This window comes from Pelobates fuscus, chromosome 9 (assembly GCF_036172605.1).
Source record: "Pelobates fuscus isolate aPelFus1 chromosome 9, aPelFus1.pri, whole genome shotgun sequence".
Taxonomy (NCBI): domain Eukaryota; kingdom Metazoa; phylum Chordata; class Amphibia; order Anura; family Pelobatidae; genus Pelobates; species Pelobates fuscus.
This window is the reverse complement of record NC_086325.1, coordinates 110,880,983-110,904,532: the sequence shown is the minus strand read 5'-3', so window position 1 is coordinate 110,904,532 and position 23,550 is coordinate 110,880,983. Positions and strand designations below refer to the sequence as shown.

The 23,550-nt window shown below is 41.9% G+C and overlaps 1 protein-coding gene across 1 annotated transcript in view; it reads right to left on the bottom strand.

Moving 5' to 3' along the window:
* The window catches only part of NR5A1 (nuclear receptor subfamily 5 group A member 1), a 223,024-nt gene that overhangs the window by 199,195 nt on the left and 279 nt on the right, over window positions 1-23,550 (bottom strand). The window contains exon 2 of the mRNA XM_063431107.1: window positions 14,294-14,435. Within this exon, the coding sequence (XP_063287177.1) occupies window positions 14,294-14,435 (142 nt within the window). The remainder of the gene's footprint in view (window positions 1-14,293; window positions 14,436-23,550) is intronic.

Here is a 23,550-nt window from a genome sequence, read left to right as displayed (position 1 = left end):
TGGCCATATTAGAGCAAGACCCCACAAAGGGGATAGAAAGACAAATGAAGGTGCACAGGACAAGCTCCTGGATACTAAAGGGCCACTGGCCCATATTTTATATTTGGCGGATGATGCTTTTACTAGAGCAGATTCTTTTAATGCAGACAATGTGAGAGTTTGGTCTCACAACATGCAAGAATGGGCCCAATGCTGTTTTTGTCTGTTGAGTATTGCAAACATCTCTCTCTTCACAGAGACTAGACTTTGTTCTAGAATCAGATGCAAGCCTTTGGGGTCCTATAACTATTTAACGACCCTATTCTACTACCAACATTTCTGACTCTCCTTACACACCCTAGAGGGAACTCACACCCACTCATCCAAAAAGGTATATGGCACAAGGAGGTAAAAATGGCCACTTGATGAAGCCCTGTGTCGGCGAAAAGCGTTTGGTTTGTTTTTAATAACTAATTTATTATTAAAGGAATATTGGCCATTTTCATCTCCTTGTGCCATATACCTTTTTATTTATTTATTTGTTTGTTTTTATCCTGGTCACCTATCTACATCTTCAGAGAACAACTTACCAAAGAATCCCAGGTGAGGATTATACCACCTACTCTTCAAAATTTGAGCAGTAGTACATGCTCAATTAAATGTTAGTATAAGACCACCTTTTTCTGTCTATTCCATACTGGCTGCATATAGAGAGCACTATTTTGCCTTGTCTCTTTTCTTTTGCAATACCTATCTCTGAGAAATCTGAAGATACCGTCACCTATATCCTACCATTGGGGGATCAATGCCACTGAATGCGAATTACACCAGAGCGCTAAAATACGTGAGTAGATCTATTACGTACTGTACACTACCTACCACCTGGCTGTGGCATATTACACTATTTTTTTTCTTCTTTTTATGGTTAAACGGATTGAAGAAGCTGTATATCTCCTGATTCCCAGAAGCAATGGAAATAAGGTCCTAGTTATAACATTTGCTGTGCCTCAGGTTTGGACATTTTTATCTCTTGTTTTATTTATTTTTATTTTTTATATACAGGACACATACTAGACTTTTATTGTTTTGATTATTATTGCTTTTAATTGCATTTATCTGTTGGCATCTCATATATATTATAATTTTATCCATTTTAGGCGTAACCTTTCCTTGTTCTATTTGTGTACACCAAATAATGATATATGTATATCATATCTTGGTTGCAGTTTCTTTCACGTATTTCTTTTCTCTTTCAGTTTAATTCCTTCCGAATTTAATTTCCTTCCGTTTAATTACTTCTTACACTGTCAATATTTAACCCTTATACGGAGTTGTATGTTCGACTGAATCATTTGGATCTTTATGATTGTTCTTCACAATTATATTTTCTACTGATATTACATTGTTTTCCTATCATATTACATTTATTAAATTAACAGTTATTTCTTCGTATGTATTATTTTCTTATGCATCAAGAAAGAAGATGTCACGGTTCCGGAACCAAACACACTGACAGATCACAGGGGGAGGAGTGGCTGGGCTATGCATATAGAAAGAAGTCAGAGTGCAAGCCGAAGTCAATGGAGTACAGAGATGTGGCATAATGGTAGAACAAGCTGAGGTCAAGGATCAGAGAAAGCAGGATAAATGAGAGACAAAGCCAAAATTTGGTAACCAACAATCACACAGAGAAAACATGCAATTGGGCACATTTGGGCAGAAGACCACAACAGGGCAACAAGGGAGGACATCGGCAAGCTTAAATAGGTATGATTCCCTTCTGATTGTTTAATTTCCGTTTGGAATTAACCACAACACGTTGTAGGTATTTGTCCCTTCCCCTTTGACCCTTAAGAATTATTATTCTCCGCCGTGTCGGGTGGCTAACTTGGGCGCATATTTAAACACGTTGCACGCAAGTGTGCAGCATCAGAGAGAATGCCGGTGGGATCTGTGGCACCGGAAGCCATTGCGGTCGGCGAACGGGCAAGGGGCCTGATAGAAGACTTGCTTAATGTCCCTTCTCCTCATATACTGAATACACTTTATTCTGATTGATTTCTTGTTTCTGTATATATTTTTTGCTGCTTTTTTGAAGCTAGGGAGCAATCCCAAGCCGGTCAGTCCATGCTGGGCACAGAGTAGCTAATTCAGCTTTTAGGTAGGAGCCAATGGGGAATGTAGGTAGAGTAAATCTCATAATTCATTTTAATTAAGCTCTCTGAAGATGCATCCAGTCGCCATTACAGTCCCACCCCGCCCCCATATGAAGCTATTTAATTATCCTATAGTTGTTTGACTCCTTTTTAAATCATAATGATAACAGAAATCATCCAAATGGCCCTGGTCAAAAGTTTACATACTCTTGAATGTTTGGCCTTGTTACAGACATACAAAGTGACACACACAGGTTAAAATGGCAATTAAAGGTTAATTTCCCGCACCTGTGTCTTTTAAATTGCAATTATTGTCTATGTATAAACAGTCAATGAGTTTATTAGCTCTCACGTGGATGCACTGGGCAAACTAGATACTGAGCCATGGGGATCAGAAAAGAACTGTCAAAAGACCTGCGTAACAAGGTAATGGAACTTTCTAAAGATGGTAAAGGATATGAAAAGATATCTAAAGCCTTGAAAATGCTAGTCAGTACTTTCAATCACTTATTAAGAAGTTATATAACTATAGTTGCTATACAACTATACTTAAACCCCTTAAGGACCCATGACATGTGTGACATGTCATGATTCCCTTTTATTCCAGAAGTTAGGTCCTTAAGGGGTTAAACAAAAATTATAAAACAGGAAAAGAAGGTGCTGCGCCTAAAGTGTCCTTCACGGAATATATGCAATGACAAAAAAAAGGAAAAGGAAAATGACTGATAGTGTAATAAGTTAAAACTTCATAATAGAGTAAGGAAAATTAAAAATTGTACACTAACACTTTCAGGGAAATGAACTGCAATGTTGAGTTGCCAGAAAGAAGCCTTTACCGCGCCAATGCCACAAAAAAGTCCAGTTACAATATGCTTGACAACACCTTGACAAGCCTCACAGCTTCTGGCACACTGTAATTTGGACTGACAAGACCAAAATAGAGCTTTATGGTCACAACAGAAGCGCCATGTTTGGACAGGGGTCAACAAGGTCTATAGTGAAAAGAATACCATCCACACTGTGAAGCATAGTGGTGGCTCTCTGACGTTTTTGGGTGTATGATGGCAGCATGTTATCAGAAAATACTGGCAAACAATTAGCATTCTTCTGCAAGAAGGCTGCGCATGGGACTTTCCAGCTTAACCCTAAGCACAAGGCCAAGTTGACCCTCCATTGGTTACAGCAGAAAAAGGTGAAGGTTCTGGAGTGGCCATCACAGTCTCCTGACCTTAATATCATCGAGCCACTCTGTGGAGATCTCAAACGTGCGGTTCATGCAAGACAAACTAACTGTTTGCATGACCAGGAGGCGTTTTGTCAAGATGAATGGGAAGCTATACCACCTGCAAGAATTAGGGGCCTCATAGACAACTATTATAAAAGACTGCACCCTGATGTGAAAAGGGGCAATACAAAGTATTAAGAACTAAGGGTATGCAAACTTTTGAACAGGGGTCATTTCATTTTTTCTTTGTTGCCATGTTTCGTTTTATGATTGTTATAACCTACAGTTGAATATAAACCTCATAAGAAATAAAAAGAAATGTGTTTTGCCTGTGTTCTATCATTCTGCTATACCTGTCAGATTTCTATACCCTTGTCACTTCCGGGGAGGGGAATCAGCTGGATCCTGTGCTGCACATGCGTGCTAGCACTCCTGCTACTCCTCCACAGTCAGGTCCTGGAAGGTAAGTAAAACTAGTTTTACACTTTCATTATAGTTAGTGCATTCACTAAGCTTAGGACATGGGACATTTAGGGTTAATGTTAGGGTTCAAATTAGGGAAAAGCCTGCGGACCCGGTCCTGTTCCCCCCCCCCCAACCCCCCCCCACTGGACCGGGGGGATGATCCCGGTCCAAGCTAAGCCAAGCCAGGCTAAACAGCTCTCCGAGAAACCGCCGACATATAGCCTGAGACCTGCACACAAGATGGCGGGGACCATGTGCGCAGTACATGCAACCTCGAGCACAGGCCTACCAGCAGCCCTCACACCCGGAGATACCCCTGGCATCTGACGCACACCAATTACCACACCTGTGGATATCGCTGTCAAGAGACCCGCTCACTCTTCATCTGAGCTGGGCGCTCACAGGGAGGGATCCCCCCCACAGCCTGCCATACACCCAGGGAGAAGCTTGGGATCCGACGGAACCCTGGGCCCACGGACCTGATGATGGGCCCAATGGCAAAGGGCGCGAGCACCTATACAGGCCTCAGGCCGAAGACAAGCGGCCCTCGAACGCAGAGAAGCCACCACAGGGAACATGGCATTGCAACACCCGCCCACAGCGACCGCCAAAGGAACCGGGGTACCGAACATGCCTATCACTCAGTCTGACTTCACACTGAAGCAACAGCGACGCTCCACCTGTATATGCCGATACATACTCACATAATTCGACGTTCATCACTCCAGACCCACTCCTCTGTCCCTCTCATAAGCGCAGTAAATCCAGACCCCAGCGGCGACCGTGCTTGTGGCAAGAAGACGCAGGCCTGCATACCAGCCTAGGACTAGGGAGGCACCCTCACCATCACCTGCAATGCGGCGAGGTACAGAAGCCCAGCAATGGACACGCACCGCACACACGCCTGCGGGCTGGCACCGAAAACCTGCAAGCCAGGAACCGGCATGGGCCGAAGGGGACTGGTTTGTGGACACATAATACCTTTTCTTTTTATCTCTCACTGCAAGGACTCTCCCCAGTTCACGCACTGGTTAGCCAGAATATGCCATCCCTCACTGGTAATGAAAGGGATATTATAAAGAAGCCTGCTACCACTTTTGTCTCCCTACTTACTGCATGGTATACTATTGTCTATGTTGAAGAGTTGCTGTTGCTAGCTAGACTAACGTGATCTCATATATTTGCATGTCTCTAACTCGAATGTAACCCTATCGTTTTAATTTTAACCTGTCTCCCGCTACCAAGCATGTACAGCTCTGACTTAGTGGCAGTTCAGAGAGCATATTATCTGCTAATCGCATTTTGTCATACCGGCTAGCCGAACAAGCATGATTAGATAGGCATGCGGTAATAAGCGACTGCCAAGTCATATATATAACGCATAAGCCTTGATGCTTCTGACATATAACTGTCTTAACTCATATGATGTTCCGCCTCTGGCTCTTCACATTATTATTCCTCTACCTTGACCTTGCATACTACTTATTAACTATATGCCTAAGTTTTGCATAGTCCACTGTTGCTCTCTAATAATCTAGAATAGGCATTGACACATCAGAATAGGCATTGACACTAACTACAACACGCTTTTGTTACACGACACATTAACACAATTAAAAAATGAAGCATCATCACTCAGGAAATGTAATCTTTCAAGCTAACGATGTACTTACCCTTTAATGTAATCCGTTTTTGCATTTCCCTTTCTTTGTTTCTGTACCCCATCCAATATGCTTCAATAAAAGAAAGATTGACAAAAAAAATACACACATCGGGGCGGCACCTGACTTCCGGTGCGAATGGCCGTGTTCTGTTAGAGCTCCGTACCGGGAGGCAACTCATTAGCTACCTACAGCAAGTGTACCGGACGAACTGACTCCCCACCCGGTCCAGAACTTCCCCACTACGGTACCCGACCGAACCGCCATGGGAGGAGGGCGGAAAACCAAACACGGTGCAGAGGTAGCACCAATATTCCGCGCCCGCAGGGAAGAGAGCTCCACACATGGGGAAGATGGCCGCGAGGAAGATTCTGATTCGGCGGCATGCGACATTAGCCGCATGGCAGCCCCTACACCTCTCACGAAAGAGGACCTGCGACACCTGCTGAAGGAAATCAAGCTGAACATGACAGCAGAGTTCACCAGGCACCTGGCGCCCATCACAGAAAGCCTTAATGACCTAACGCGCAGAACAACCGCCATTGAAGACCACCTGGACCGCACCTCCACGCGGTCACAGGCAAATGAAAATGCCATTGCTGCCCTACAAGAGCAGGTACGCCAGCTAGAAGAGGCCCAAGAAGACCTTAACAACCGCTCTCGCCGTAATAACATACGGATTCGCGGAGTGCCAGAGACGGTTGGGATAGACACACTGGCCTCCACACTGAGAGAGCTGTTCTGCGGCCTGCTCCCAGAAGCTTCACAAGCAGAGCTCCTACTAGACAGAGCCCACAGGGCCCTCAAAGCCCCCCTTCCTAACGCTACCCAGCCCAGGGATATTATTATACGCATGCATTACTTCCACATCAAGGAAGCACTTATGCGAGTGGCCAGAGACACCCCGCTCCAGATAGAGGGACATCAAGTATTCTTCTATCAAGACTTAGCCCCAAGCACACTACGCAAAAGGAGGGAACTAAGACCTCTCACCCTGGAACTGGCCAGGCGACACATCAGGTATACCTGGGGGCATCCCTTCAAGCTGTCTAAGACAAAACAACCGAGTGCTCACCCTGCACAATATTTCTGAAGCTACTGAATTTGCAGAACGCTTGGGCCTACCCGCCAGAGACTTCGCTGCAGAACCGACCGACAGAAGACCCAATGGGAGGCCATTACCCAGAGGCCTACTACCGCACCCGAATGGGGCCCCAACTCCCAGTGGACCTCGCCCTCCACCTGCCAACTAATCATGACCAGATGAACACAACATCACGATACGGACTACCACTCTCATCACACACCTCACTCATGCCCTGCCGCCAAGACATCTGAAGACACACCGCCAAGATTGCTGAGACCATGGACTCGTACACCAGACCATGAACTTTCTGAATAACTCCCGACAAGAACCAGATAAGATATAACTTTACCCTGACCACCTATGCATTACCCCTAAATATGTGACAGCTCTGAATAACCTGTTTTAAGTCTCAGTTCACACTTTACTTAGAATACCGCACACCACCTGGGAAGCCTTGTCTGCTCCTATGGGCTTCTCCTAGACTTCCCATATACAACTTTGATTCCTAACATAGGGACACCTTATACCACTACCCTCAATAGCTACACGCTCCACCGCCCCCAAATTTCAGACCTATACCTGACCATTGCCAACCACCCCACGAAACGATTCCTTCCATACACTGCAGCATGGGAGAAAGACCTGGGCCCACCGACTGAAACAACAGACTGGTCGGACATCTGGGAGGCAACAGCCTCCGTCTCTATACAGGGAGTGCAGAATTATTAGGCAAATGAGTATTTTGACCACATCATCCTTTTTATGCATGTTGTCTTACTCCAAGCTGTATAGGCTCGAAAGCCTACTACCAATTAAGCATATTAGGTGATGTGCATCTCTGTAATGAGAAGGGGTGTGGTCTAATGACATCAACACCCTATATCAGGTGTGCATAATTATTAGGCAACTTCCTTTCCTTTGGCAAAATGGGTCAAAAAAAGGACTTGACAGGCTCAGAAAAGTCAAAAATAGTGAGATATCTTGCAGAGGGATGCAGCACTCTTAAAATTGCAAAGCTTCTGAAGCGTGATCATCGAACAATCAAGCGTTTCATTCAAAATAGTCAACAGGGTCACAAGAAGCGTGTGGAAAAACCAAGGCGCAAAATAACCCATGAACTGAGAAAAGTCAAGCGTGCAGCTGCCAAGATGCCACTTGCCACCAGTTTGGCCATATTTCAGAGCTGCAACATCACTGGAGTGCACAAAAGCACAAGGTGTGCAATACTCAGAAACATGGCCAAGGTAAGAAAGGCTGAAAGACGACCACCACTGAACAAGACACACAAGCTGAAACGTCTAGACTGGGCCAAGAAATATCTCAAGACTGATTTTTCTAAGGTTTTATGGACTGATGAAATGAGAGTGAGTCTTGATGGGCCAGATGGATGGGCCCGTGGCTGGATTGGTAAAGGGCAGAGAGCTCCAGTCCGACTCAGACGCCAGCAAGGTGGAGGTGGAGTACTGGTTTGGGCTGGTATCATCAAAGATGAGCTTGTGGGGCCTTTTCGGGTTGAGGATGGATTCAAGCTCAACTCCCAGTCCTACTGCCAGTTTCTGGAAGACACCTTCTTAAAGCAGTGGTACAGGAAGAAGTCTGCATCCTTCAAGAAAAACATGATTTTCATGCAGGACAATGCTCCATCACACGCGTCCAAGTACTCCACAGCGTGGCTGGCAAGAAAGGGTATAAAAGAAGAAAATCTAATGACATGGCCTCCTTGTTCACCTGATCTGAACCCCATTGAGAACCTGTGGTCCATCATCAAATGTGAGATTTACAAGGAGGGAAAACAGTACACCTCTCTGAACAGTGTCTGGGAGGCTGTGGTTGCTGCTGCACGCAATGTTGATGGTGAACAGATCAAATCACTGACAGAATCCATGGATGGCAGGCTTTTGAGTGTCCTTGCAAAGAAAGGTGGCTATATTGGTCACTGAATTGTTTTTGTTATGTTTTTGAATGTCAGAAATGTATATTTGTGAATGTTGAGATGTTATATTGGTTTCACTGGTAAAAATAAATAATTGAAATGGGTATATATTTGTTTTTTGTTAAGTTGCCTAATAATTATGCACAGTAATAGTCACCTGCACACACAGATATCCCCCTAAAATAGCTATAACTAAAAACAAACTAAAAACTACTTCCAAAAATATGCAGCTTTGATATTAATGAGTTTTTTGGGTTCATTGAGAACATGGTTGTTGTTCAATAATAAAATTAATCCTCAAAAATACAACTTTCCTAATAATTCTGCACTCCCTGTATGTGTCACACACACGGAGCAAGCATATAAAATGCTTTTCCGGTGGTACCTCACGCCACAACGCCTGGCCACCATGCACCAGACGCCATCTAACACATGCTGGAAGCAATGCAGAGAGACGGGGACGTTCCTTCATTGCTGGTGGACGTGTCCGAAACTCCGACCGCTGTGGCAAAGCACCACCCAATTAATTGTCAAACTACTACACAAACCATGCCCAGTAGACCCCTGGGCTCTGTTGCTATCCAAACCCATAGACCCATTCACGAGATCAGAAAACAAGCTAATCGCCAAAATTGCGCTGGCTACTCGCAGGGCTATAGCAGAACTATGGTCCACGACCCGTATCCCATCACAAGAAATGATAACAAGAAAGATAGTTGAGAACTCACAGATGGACAAACTCACAGCACAACTCCGAGACACCCCCAAACATTACCACAAAGTATGGGACCCATGGCTAGAAGGAGACACGACCATCCCCTGGTAACCTGCCCTCATCGACAGGGAACCAGCAGATAATACGAAAGACACCTAAGTCGCTCACACGACTTTTACATCAGGCATACCACGAACCCCACATCCAACTCCACACACCCTTAGCCCCTCCCCGGCCCAAGAACGGGGGCGCCGTGCCCCGGGTGGTCGTCAGGCAGTACCCTCTACCTACACCCCAACCCCCAAAGGCCAGGCTATCTACGTTAACGCCAGCCAACCGGACTCACCTCACCACCCCAGCCATCCACAACACAAGCAGGAGCAACGCACACCCATGATCCAGAGAGGACGACCACTTCATTAACACATACAACGACAAGCCGACGTAAGGGGCCCTATACCGGAGCTCCGTAGATAGAACACAACTGAAACCATCCTCGGCTCCCCCCACATGACAGGAGATGGACGGACCGGACAACATGATCCATAACTGGATGACCTCCGTAACCCATTCCCGATACCCATAATACACACCACCCAAACTGGTGGTCAAACATGCACGACCTAGAGACAAGCCTCTGAACAAACCAAACCAGAACAAAATGACAGACCATTGCTCGACAGCAACTCTGACGAGACAACACGCTCTCACCTCAGCCGAACACTTGACCCTAACAGACCCCCCTCCTGCCTCACGCTCACCCGGACGCGTCCTCACACTGAGGCGACACAGATAAACCTAACTACAGACCCATAACTGACAAAGGTGCACTGAGTTAAACCTAGATGGCTAACCATTGTCAAGCTGCCAACATTGTACTTTGTACTTTGTACTTTGCCATTGTACTTCATTACTCTAATGCGTACCCTGCGATGGTACAAATTTGAAAGGATGGCACTGCTATACCCCTCCCCCCACCCTCTTATTTTCTGTACCACTCCCCTGAATGTTGGAATATTGATATTAATGAGTTTTTTGGGTTCATTGAGAACATGGTTGTTGTTCAATAATAAAATTAATCCTCAAAAATACAACTTGCCTAATAATTCTGCACTCCCTGTATATATATATATATATATATATATATATATATATATATGTGTGTGTGTATTACTGTCAGGATCACATCAATTTACGTCTATTACCTTTACCTCATTTAGTGTATCTTGTCTCCAATTGTCTCCTTTTTTTTCTCTTACAACGACCTTGTGCCTCTTTTACTTCATCCCAGTCCCTGGGTGTTTCTTTTTACCGTTCTCCAGCCTCTGTATTTCTCTTTCCCCCAGCCCCTTTTGTGGTTTTCTTAGCCCCAGCCACTTTGTCTCTTTCTCCCCTTCCAAATCTCATCTGTGTGTCTCTTTCTAACTCCAGACTCTGTGTGCCTCTTTCTCTTCTCCCAGCTACTCTCTGTCTCTTTTTCCCCAGCCCAGCGTTGCCTCACACAAATCTTGTGTCACTTTGTTCCCCTTCCCTACTGTATGTCTCTTTGTCCCCCCAACAAACCTTCTGTGGGTCTCTCTTCCCCATCTCCTCCCTGTGTGTCTCTCTTACCCCTCTGTCTCTGTGTCCCCCTTCTTCTGTGTCTCTCTATTACCCCTCTCTTTGTCCCCCCAACCCCTATGTCTCTCCATTACCCCTCTGTCTCTTTGTCCCCCCTTCCCTGGTGTCTCTCTATTACTCATCTCTTTGTCACCCCATCCCCTGTCTCTCTATTACCCAATCTATGTGTCCTCCCTTGCCCTATGTCTCTCTATTACCCCTCTGTCTCTTTGTCGTCGTCCCCAACCTGGTGTCTTTCTATTACCCCTCAGTCTCTGTGTCCCCCCTTTCCCTGTGTTTCTATTACCCCTCAATTTGTCTCCCCCCCTTTTCCCTCTATTTGCCCCCCCTCCCCCTCTATTTGTCTCCCCCCTTCCCCTCTATTTGTCTCCCCCGTTCCCCTCTATTAGTCTCCCCCCCTTCCCCTCTATTTGCCCCCCTTCCCCTCTATTAGTCTCCCCCCTTCCCCTCTATTTGTCTCCCCCCCTTCCCCTCTATTTGTCTCCCCCTTCCTCTCTATTTGCCCCCCTTCCCCTCTATTTGTCCCCCCCTTCTCCTCTATTTGTCTCCCCCTTCCCCTCTATTTGTCCCCCCTTCACCTCTATTTGTCTCCCCCCTTCCCCTCTATTTGTCCCCCCTTCCCCTCTATTTGTCCCCCCACCTTCCCCTTCTGTGTCCCTTCTGACCTTGCTACAGGAGGACTGAGGGAGGGGGCGGAGCTAACTACCATGCTCCCTCGCGGTTCCCATATTTCCCAGCATGGACACATCATAGAGTAGTGATTACTCTATGATGTGTAGATGCTGGGAATTATGGGAACCGCGAGGGAGCATGGTAGTTAGCTCCGCCCCCTCCCTCAATCCTCCTGTACTGATAGCTGCATGGCTGTCAGTATCAGTGAGTGTGCTGCTGGATTGCTTAGGCGGCCTCCCGGCACACTCACTGATACTGACAGCACAGGAGATGGGGCCGCCGGCCGCAAGGTGAGTAATCACCTCAGAGTGTGCCGCCGGACCGGCCACCCGGCGGCACCGACATGCGGCCGCGATATTTTTTAAATATAGGGAGCAAGGCTCCCTCTCTCTCTCCAGCCCCCCCCCCCCCCCCCCCTAGGTGCCGCGGCCCACCGGGAAATTTCCCGGTATCCCGGTGGGTCAGTCCGGCTCTGGATAGGTGGGAGCAGCATTATGTAGAGATTTGAAAGCAAGAACCAGAATTTTAAATTGAGCTCTATATTTTAGAACTTCAAATCATGAAACAAACAAAACCGCTGATTTATGCCTTGTTTAATTTGTTTCATGATTTAGTCAATTCAGAATTTAGATGAATGTCTGATAACAAAAAAATTCAAACAAATCATCGCCCAACAGGGCTATAGGTGAAGTATAGGCAACACAAAATATCCCAACATAAGCAATGATAACAAAGAAAATACAAGAAAATATAGAAATGGATAGACTTACTTCACAAATTCATGATACTCTAAAATCCTACCATAAAATATGGGACCTCTGGCTGGATGGAGACACATCTCAACCCTGATAATCAGATAAATAATCAATAAAGCATAACTCCGCTGTCCATTTGCCTCCTACCTTTCCACTTCTCACTGACTTAGCTCAACTCTGTTGCCTTCTTTTTTTAACTATTCTTCCAACTCTCCGTTAAAGAGATATCAAAAGGTACACCCATAAGTAGTCCAGATTTATCCCCAAGCCATAGAACTTAGAAAAACAGGACCTCAGATCTAAGTAAACTGGACAATTCACATTGAATAGTGCAAGTGTTTTGCAATCGAATTGACAATCCCTGCATACAATTGTATCTGATATGTTCTTGATGCTTGATTCATATGCTGTACTTCTGTACTGTAATTGATGTCAAACTTTTAAAAATCGCCAAATAAAGAATGTTAAAAAAAAATTCTGACAAATTGCAATTTGTTTGAAACCGAAAGCACAAGCCTGATATGAATTACATAAGTTTATAGATCACTGGCATAAAGGGATGGTGAGAAAAGCGAAACTAGTATTGGGTATATGAATGTTAAGGGGCCTTGGCAAGGGGATATAAGGGACTAAATGTGAAGGTGGAGAGGATTAGAAAGACAGAAATGCATAAGAAGGTAGGTCAATGTGATGGCAAGAGACAGTTTGAGGAACTGAAGAGGTAAGGGGTCAGTGTTCACAAGCATATTAATATGGTTGTGTTTTATTCAGAGATTCTTTAAATTGCTTATTTAGGATTTTAATAGAAAAAGGGAGATATTTTGCAATAGGTGCTATTTGTGAAGCAAAGTGCTAAATATTGATAACATGTTTTAGGTCTTGATAAATTTACCCCTATATATAGAATTATTATTTTATAAGCATCTCTGATTCAGAGCTAATACGTAGTCTACATGTAAACTTGTAATCTTAAATTTGATTGCATGAATGATTCTGAATGTATTGTTACTTTTTAATGACTTTGTTATCATAAGCACTTTTATAATACCTGTTTCAAAGCTTTGTGTGGACAATAAAATACCTGGTGTTACTATGGTACTCTGGAAGGTTAAGGAAGCGAGAGGGATGGGAGAAATTACAGCTTTGATTTATGACACTAACATCCCATAATAGGATTTAGGATCTTTGAGCTTTTGCCAATCAACATTTCTCTTTCTCTTACCTGGTTACCCAGTCTGGACATGTATGAAAGTTTTATCCAACTATCCTTTCCTATTTACCTTGTTAACTTCCCACCTCTGCATTTTACCCTTACATGTCTCCAGATAATCTCCTTTATCTTTTCTTTTATATATTTTTCTTTTACACATAGCTATTCCGCTTTCCCACATTTTTATTTCTTGTCATCCCTTTACCCCCCTCCTATGCAGATTTTTCTTCATTTCCATGGTCAGAAAGTGTCATTGGCAACCTTAGTATTAGCTACCAAATTCTGGTTGTACCTTCACCCCCCTTTCCTATTTTGTCCATTTCAGTGGGCCTGCAAATCCTTTATTTTTTACATACACCTTCCTGTATTCTTCTAACAACTTTGTTGCCTTCTTATGTGCTCTAAATGTTTACATTACTACTGCTATGTTTGTTCTCATTGATTTATCCATGGTCCTGGTCAACCTGGTCAACCATTCTACAGCTTTTATGATGTTTTGTTTCCTGTGTAACATGAGGCATTGCCCAACGTGGGCATTCTTCTGTTTTTGCTTCTACTAGTAACCTTTATCATGTGTTTTTTTGTATGAAAAAAACTATCATAAATAAAGCATGTTTTAAAAAAAAAAAAAAAAAAAACCTGTTTAATACCTATATTGCAATATAATGCCTAAGTTTGTAAGGTCATATAGACTATGTTTACAATCAATGGTGAAAAAATAATAATATTTATGCTTAAATCATATTAAAAACAGTAAAATTACCCATTACTGGAAATATCATATGAGATTATACATGCACGGGTCATAGACTCACCTTCCAACCTCATCCCTACATTTAGACACTTCTGGAAACGGCAATATGGGCATCTTTTCCTTTGGGTTTTGTCTATTTTACAGCTCTGGTTTTCGGTGCAGGTGTAGCGCTTGTTATTCTGGACAGTCCTTTTAAAAAATCCCTAATGACAAATAAAAAAAAAGCAATAAGATAGATTGCTGTAAGTTTAACAATAAATATTAATTAAAGTAACAGCACATAAAAGCTATTGAAAATAGCTTAAATGGATCAAGTGAGAGAGAAAAAAAAACAAGAGAGGGAAAAAAGGAGGAGCAGTCAAAATAATTATATTTATATATAATATTTGTGTTAACTATATAATATACAAATGTATAAATATAGAAAAAAAATTTACTGTTCCTCTTTTTTCCCCTAGTTTTTAGTCATAAAAATAAACAAAATTAGCATTTAGTGGCCATCATCAAACCATCAGTAATCTTTTTTTTTCCATCAAGCACATCCTTTTTCTTTTCTTTTTTTTCTTTTAACGTCAGAAGGAACTCAGAATCACAAACCAAACTAACAGGGTTGTCTGATATGTGCTTATGGTGCTTCAGAGCTACAGAATTTGGATGACCCACAGTTGTCCAAAATTCAGACAAATCTCTTTTAATTTGAGACTTAATGCAATTGTCTAATAATTCTGATTAATTTGTATGGGCTGTGCATTTGGATTCATTCATATAAAGATTACTTTGTGAAATTTAAAAGATTGTAAAATTAGTGAATATCCCATTAAAATATGCCTCTGAATTGCTACAATTTGCTCCTAATTGTTTTTAACATGTTTGGAGTTAGTGAACAGTTATAACAGTATACCCATCATATAAACACATTGGATGTGATATGTTGCATAGCTACATAGTAACCCAGGCACAAAAAAACTCAACTCATGTTTAGCCTTTCACATATATGAATTAGTTAAAGGACCACTATAAGCACCCAGACCACTTCAGCTTAATGAAGTGGTCTGGGTGCCAGGTCAAGCTAGGTTTAACCTTTTTTTTTCAGAGAAACCGCTATGTTTATAATAGGGTTAATCCAGCCTCTAGTAGCTGTCTCATTGACAGCCGCTAGAGGGCTTCCGCGCTTCTCACTGTGAAAATCACAGTGAGAAGACGCCAGCATCCATAGGAAAGCATTGAGAATGCTTTCCTATGGACTGGCTGAATGCGCGCGCGGCTCTTGCCACGCATGCGCATTCAGCCGAGGCGGAGGTGAGGAGGCGGAGAGGAGGAGGAGAGCTCCCCGCCCGGCGCTGGAGAAAGAGGTAAGTTTAACTCCTTACTCCCCCCAGAGCCCAGCGGGAGGGGGTCCCTGAGGGTGGGGGCACCCTCAGGGCACTATAGTGCTAGGAAAACGAGTATGTTTTCCTGGCACTATAGTGGTCCTTTAACAAAAAAGAGAAGCACCCAATTTAAAGTGATTTCCACTTTTGGCCATTATTGGGAATAAATGAATTTTTGACTACAAACTGAAAGTCAGAATTGTCCTTTGATCAACAAGCTTTAACCCGAAATATTAATTATTACTACTGAATCCTTGAAAATGTGGCTATTCCAAAAAAAAAAAAAAAGTATCCAGACATTGTTTAAAATCGGTACAGAATCTGATAAAACAGTCTCTTTATGCAGAGAATTACACACATTTATTGTTCTTGTTGTAAAAAAACATTTCCTCTGTCCTAGGTGGAATTTCATCTCTTCAAGGCTAAATGGGTGATCTCTTCTTTGGACAGTCCTATTAACAAACGTATTACCATAGAACTGTTTGCACTGCTTCTGTATAAATCTGTATAATGTAATTATACGCTCTTAGTTGCCTTTCTTTTAAACTACACAAGTCCACTTTTTTAACCTTTCTTCATAACTAAAACTTTCCATTCTCCTAATTCATTCTATAACCTCCTCTACACTCTTTCATGTTCCACAACATCTCTCTTTAAAACAGATACATAAAATTGCAGTGCATATTGCGCTGTCTTATCATTGAGTTATAAAGATCCAAGAATATAGTTTGGTCCCGTGAATTGTCACCCTTTTTATTTATTACTGGCCTTAACAACCGATATCTGACATTGCACATTGATGTTCTCATTTATTATTATTTTACTTAATTCAGTGCATTTAGGGTAAACATTGATTGTGCGTTCTTCACGACAAAAAAACATAATTGCATTTATCTACATTAAATCTCATCTGTCTCTTGGCTGTCCACTTATTTAATTTTTCAAAATGCCTCTGCAGCAAAGTAATACCCTGCTCACACTGTATTCTGATACCTAGATTATGTGTTTGGACAGACAAAGAACAGAATGATAGATAGATAGACAGACAGACAGACAGACAGACAGACAGACAGACAGACAGACAGACAGACAGACAGACAGACAGACAGACAGACAGACAGACAGACAGACAGACAGACAGATAGATAGATAGATAGATAGATAGATAGATAGATAGATAGATAGATAGATAGATAGACAGATAGATAGATAGATAGATAGATAGATAGATAGATAGATGGATGGATGGATTGATTGATATATTTTTAATTCTAGGAAGTTCTGAATATTAAAACTGAAAGAGGCATTATTATAATTATGATAATAACTAAAGTCCAGGTGTAGTTATTAAGACAATGAAAACACCCAGACTCTAGTGATATTAAAAAATAATAATAATGCATTTTCATCCAAACATACTCCTTATGGCGAATTCACTAGACAGAGAGCTTTTTAAAATTTAGACAAAAAGATGTTGGCATCACATCTGCCAACTAATAGAGAACATGTTAAAACTTGCTCTTTAGTTAATAAACCCTTTAATCGAATTACTAGATTTCTATATGAAGATCTATACACACATCTAACATACATACAAAGTTTTTGTTGCTTATCTAATGTTACAAGGTGTCAGAGTTGCTACACTAACAACAGTGTTACACTGCTTTAAAAAAATCAGTTCAAACAATAGTATTAATTGTTTGGGAAGTGACATAGCAGTGTCCTACCCCCTCCGCCATGAGAATAATACAATGTTATTTTTCTTTCCTTTCTTATTTAAGCACAAGTCAAGAATGCAAAAAAAAAAAAAAAAATTGTCAACATAACAAAAGATCACAGTCTATGCAAATGTTTATATCTCTGAAAAAAAATCACTACATCATGAAAGGGACACTATAGCCATCAGAACAACTACAGCTTATTGTCGATCTCCTAACTATTATTCCCCATAAACTCATCAAGACATGGGAACAAGAGTTAGAAATTGGGATTTCTGAGGAGGACTGGTGCATTTCATTAACACATATTAGCAAACATATTCACTGTTTAAACTTGGTAGAATGCCATTTTAACCCCTTAAGGACACATGACATGTGTGACATGTCATGATTCCCTTTTATTCCAGAAGTTTGGTCCTTAAGGGGTTAAAGTTCTTTACAAATGGTATTTCACCCCAGTAAGAATAGCCAAAATGTATGAGAGCTACGATCCCACATGCTGGAGATGCGGTAGTTTTACAGGGTCATATATGCACATTTGGTGGTCCTGCCCGGTAGTTCGTCCTCTATGGTCTTGGGCCTTTCATATTTTTCAAAAATTGTCTAATAGTAGACTAGAACAAAATCCGGCAACAGCACTTCTGCATCTAAATTGGAATTTTAAATCTCTAAAATATTTTTCCATAGCCACCCACTGTTTGGTGGCTGTAAAAATCATAATTGCCAGAAACTGGAGATCATCTATTCCGTTCCAAAAATCTCTTTTAATTAAGCAAGTTGGCAATGGAAAAAGGCTTAATAAATAACATAGGACTCGGTTCTAAAAAGAAAGATATTTATTCCGAACTATTATTAAAATTTTCCCAAATATACGGCTAATCTTTATTTCCAGACACAATTACCCTAGAGAATCTTTATAGATTAGCCAAGACAGTAATTAATAGGTGTATATATATATATGTATTAGAGATAAACGGGGTGGTATAGACTTATAAATGGTGGCAATGGAATATAAATCCTTGTAAGTTGGATGGATAATAAAGTTGGTATGACATAAAAAGAATGTTATCCTGCTCTGATAGGGTGTGGGTTTGTTTTGTTAAGTAAATGTCTTGTGTTGTCGATGTCCAATATCATTGTCTCTTCGACATATAATTCTGCTGTATTGATATTGATATTTCTTAATTATTCATATTGACACGATATATATAATGATTCTTTGTATTCGTTTGTTTATGAAAAAAACATCCTAATAAAGATTTATTATAGGAAAAAAATTTCTGGTTCTTGCTTTCAAATCTCTACAAAATGCTGCTCCCACCTATCTATCCTCCCTTATACACAAGTATGTCCCGTCTAGGCCCTTACGATCTGCTGAAGACTTACGTCTATCTTCTGTCCGTACTCCCACCTCTGATGCTCGCCTTCAAGATTTCTTGAGTGCTGCACCGTTCCTGTGGAACTCTCTTCCCTCCTCCGTTAGATGCTCACCCAGTCTCCACTCCTTCAAAAAATCGTTAAAAACCCACTTCTCCATAAAAGCGTATCAATTAAACTGTTAATAGCGCCTGACTGATTCCTCTTCTACAACTGTCACTAGTCTAATACTATCCTGACCTTTTTGTGTCATTTTACCCCACTCCCTCTAGCAATTAAGCTTATTGAGCAGGGCCCTCAACCCCTATGTTCCTGTGTGTCCAACTTGTCTGGTTACAACTACATGTCTGTTCGTCCATCCATTGTAAAGCGCTGCGGAATTTGATGGTGCTATATAAATATCATAATAATAATAATAATAATAATAATAATAATAATAATTCAATTAAGTAAAGTTGTTGATTTAGGTGATGGGAATTGCATGCAGTATTTAAAAGGACTGAGCACCCCTGCTGGTGCTCCTCCCCATCCCAAATCTCTGGCTGTTCAAGGAGCACATGCTGCTTCTTGCACCCCCTAATAGTTAAAGGCCCTCTGCAACCCTGCCTGGACCCCACGCACCTGTATGGGCTGTACCCCCATGATGGCATACTACTTACAAATAGGGACACACACTCATATATTCTTACAGTCAGGTACACTCACAGTCAGAAAAATACACAGATGCACAATTTTAATTATACATATATACATTTACAGATTTACACCTTTGGAGACACTCACAGATGCACAAAATCACACAAACACACTCAGATACACGCTTACATTCATGCATGAAAACTCACAGTCACACATTTAAACAGTGACAATACACTTACAATCACAGTTCACAGACCCAGTTATACACTCACAATCATACATACAGACCCACGATAGGTGGTCCACCCGTCAGTTCTTAGAGCCCCCCCGTATACAAGGTTCACAGTGCTGAGTGTTGCTAATTCTGCCTTCTTGCTGCCCCATACCAATCCTCACTTCCTGTAACCTAAGCATTATGTCTGGGTTGGCAATTTCTTCCTGTGGGGAGCTGCTGCCTCTTGCCTTAGAGTGGAGCTTCCCTTCCCACAACCTTGCGGTTTAATGACACGTGATACTGTGTCCCCTTATAATGGGAGGGCTGAATGGGAGCCTAGGGGCTGGCCTTTGCAGATGCCTGTCATTTATTAAAGGACCACTAAAGTCACCATGGCCTTACAGTAACACCAGCCCGGTGTTACAGCCACTAGAAGAATTCCTGAATCGAATCGGACCTTTAGTCCAGTATCTGATGCTGGATATCTTCACGCGCTGCATGAGGACATCCAGCGTCAGATATTTCCCAATAGGAAAGCATTGATACAATGCTTTTTCCCGATAGGAAAGCATTGATACAATGCTTTTTCCCGATAGGAAAGCATTGATACAATGCTTTTTCTATGGGGAGGTCTAATGTGCACCAGGCATTTAGAAAACAAAACAGAAACCACAGAGAGGATAGAGAGTGAGAAAATCGTTTCCACTCCGTGAGATAGTAGTGCAGCGCTAATTAAGGATAAAATAGACTCACCCTATTGATATTGATTGGGTGGTTCTGCTAAGTTGGACATGTATGGAAAAAACAAAATATAGACAATATAGTGCAGAGTTGTTTTGACCAGAAAATGGAGTTATCTGTAAAATAACAAACTCACATGGTAACGAGCCTTTTCAGGGATAGGCTCTAAACTTTTCAGCTGGTATGTTTTAGGGTAACATACACCCCCCTTTTGGATCTACTCAGAGGTCGTGCTTCCAATATATATTGTAGAAAAGGGAAACATAAAGGGGTACACACTCTAAGTGAGATATGTAGATGTAAGGCTCAATATTGGAAATTGGCATTTGCCATACATACGCATTAGCGCCCGTTTGGCACAGGGAGTCCCTCGGCGCTGGGATCAGGTAAGTAAATAAAGTTTTTTTTAGCCCTTTATTTACCGGGGAGAGGGCATGCGAGGGATGGGGGAGGCAGGGGGAGCAATTGTGCCAGGAATACAGCTGTGTATTCCTGGCACTATATTATCCCTTTAACCTTTTGTATTGGTCTCTGTATATTGTACATTTTGGGGGGAGTTCTACCATAATTTTACAGTGCTGTAGAAAATGTTGTCGCTTTATAAATGCCAGCAAGAATAAGTGTATTACAAGCCTAATTGATTAAGTTCAATCATGCACACATCTATGTTCTTTTGTTGATCCAATAGTACACAACAAAATCCAATTAAAAGTGAAGGAGGCAGATAAAGTTTATTACTTTTGAAGCTTTGGGGACAGAAAAAGTGCAATTCTGCCTCCCCAGCTCCTTTTCCAGTATATCAGCAATGTAGGAGGGGTTGAATCACTGGCAGATCAAGGGGGGGCAACGGGGAAATTTCCCCCGTCCTGAGGCTCTCCCCTGCTGGCCAATGCAGGCCTAGCGCTATCCAAGCGCCTGCCCTGCAATGTGCCTTCACGGACCAGAGGGGAGATCAGAGATCTCCTCGGTCCACAGGTATTTCTTGGCAGTCGGTAGGGGAGGAAGTTCCTGCAGCTCCTCCAGGTCCTTCTCTTGTGAGCATGGAGCGTTGTCGCGGTTACCATGACAACGCTCCTGATCTCGGGAGAGTGCACTTTAGCCCTAGAACTGCGGACTAGAGTTCACTCTCACCACTGGGACAACACGGAATTCCCTACCGGACCACCAGGGATCGAGAAATACATAAAGAATATTTATTTTTATAAAATTTTAAAAATATATGTTATAAGAGAGTCTGCCTACCCACCTCACCACACATTCACACACTGCCCTCCCATACACACATTTCCCCACACACACATACACTGCCCTCCCATACACACATTTACCAACACACACATACACTGCCCTCCTACACACATTGTCTCACACACACATTGCCCCACACACACACATACACTGCCCCCCTCACACACATGCACTGTACCCCTGACATACACAGCCTCACACACCACTGCTTCTAAGCCCTACTACAGCCCCATATCCCAGCAGACCCCAAGTAAGTTTTCAAACTGTTCCTAAACGGTTTGACTACATACTCTGGAAGGGGGTCCCGGCACTCCTGGCACCATAACCACTACATAGAACTGTAGTGGTTATTGTGCCTGAATTATTTCTTTAAATAATCTACAAGTGCCCCTCCCAAGATCAGGCTCTGGATCTGCCCCTGGGTTGAAATATACATATTTGCATGCATTGTTATATACACAAATACACATATAGGGACACCATCCGGGTGATGCAGGTAGTACACCTGTAAAGGGCCCGTACCCCATATGGTAAATATATATAAATAAATATAAATATATATATATTGCTATATACATATTATCCATGGGTAGGGAGACACACGCAACAACATACACTTTACAAACACACACACTGCATCCACTATTCACACACTCTTCCTTCCTGACACACACACACTACATCCACTACACATACTGGATTCCCTATACACATACACTACATTCCCTAAACACACACATATTACATTCTGAAAAACACACACATATTACATCCTGACAAACACACACTACATTACCTACTGCAGCTCTTGGTGCCTGTGAGATGGTGGTGGAATGGGTGGCGGGCCCATCAGATAAACTCAGGGAAAGCTCTGTGGCCAGACTCAGGTGGGGGGAAGGGGAGGGGCCCATTCCTTGAGCTATGTAAGGGGCCCCAAAACTTCTGGTGGCAGCTCTGTTCACATAGATACAAAATTATTCTTGTTTCTATGTGAGGACAATATCAAGACAAAATCAATCTGACCTTGAAAGTAAGTTAGCAACTGTATTGTTACAATTTACCATAAATTAATAACATAATAAAACGTTGAGTGTTAAATTACTGTATTTTTATGTTCTGTTACAAATGTATTTTTTTCTTTAATTAATCTATTTGCAAATAAAATGAATTATTCACTATAATACTAATGCTATTTTCCTGTTCTGCTGTGATAAATGAGCGATTTATTAATAAACACTTCAGTGACTAAAGCTTTATGACCTCTCAGGTCACACTAACAATCATCACTCATTATTTTAGCTAGGTTCATAATTGAATAAAACTGTGTGGGAAGCTTTCATACAAATCTTTCATTTATGTTTTACATTGATTTACCTCTCAAAACGTTTTGCAGCATACACTCATATCAATAAAAACGGTGTGATCTTTGCTTACACATAGAGCAAACTGAGTCGCAGGGGGCAATGGTGCACACATACTTTTTAGATTTGTACTTTATATCAAAGCGTTTTATGTATGCTTCACCCATGAACCAAACACTAAATCACAATACTAAAGAGGATTGCTTGTCATTGGGGTGTATTTACTAAACTGCACATTGTATTCCAAATTACAACATTTAGCCTAAAATAAACATGCTGTGTCTGTAGATAGGTTAGTGAATCCATGTCAGCTTTTGGCTTAAATTTAGCAATTTCAGTCCTTTAAAATTAAAATTGGGAGACAGTATATATCTTAGATCTTTTAGAAAACAGAGGAAATTTTGCTTCTGCTAATAGAATTCAGAAAAGCCAAATAAAATCGCTATTTATTAAACAGAATCGTTAACCCTTTACATTCTTCAAGTGTTCAATTCACTGTTTTGTAGATGAACTCATCAAAAATAAATTCCAGGGTCTACTGTACAATGTCAAAAGATCTATGGTTCTGTGTTCAGCAGTAATCCAACATAGAAGACATGCTAGTCCCTTCAGAGCTATCCACTAAACAGCAATTTGTCAAAAATTCACAA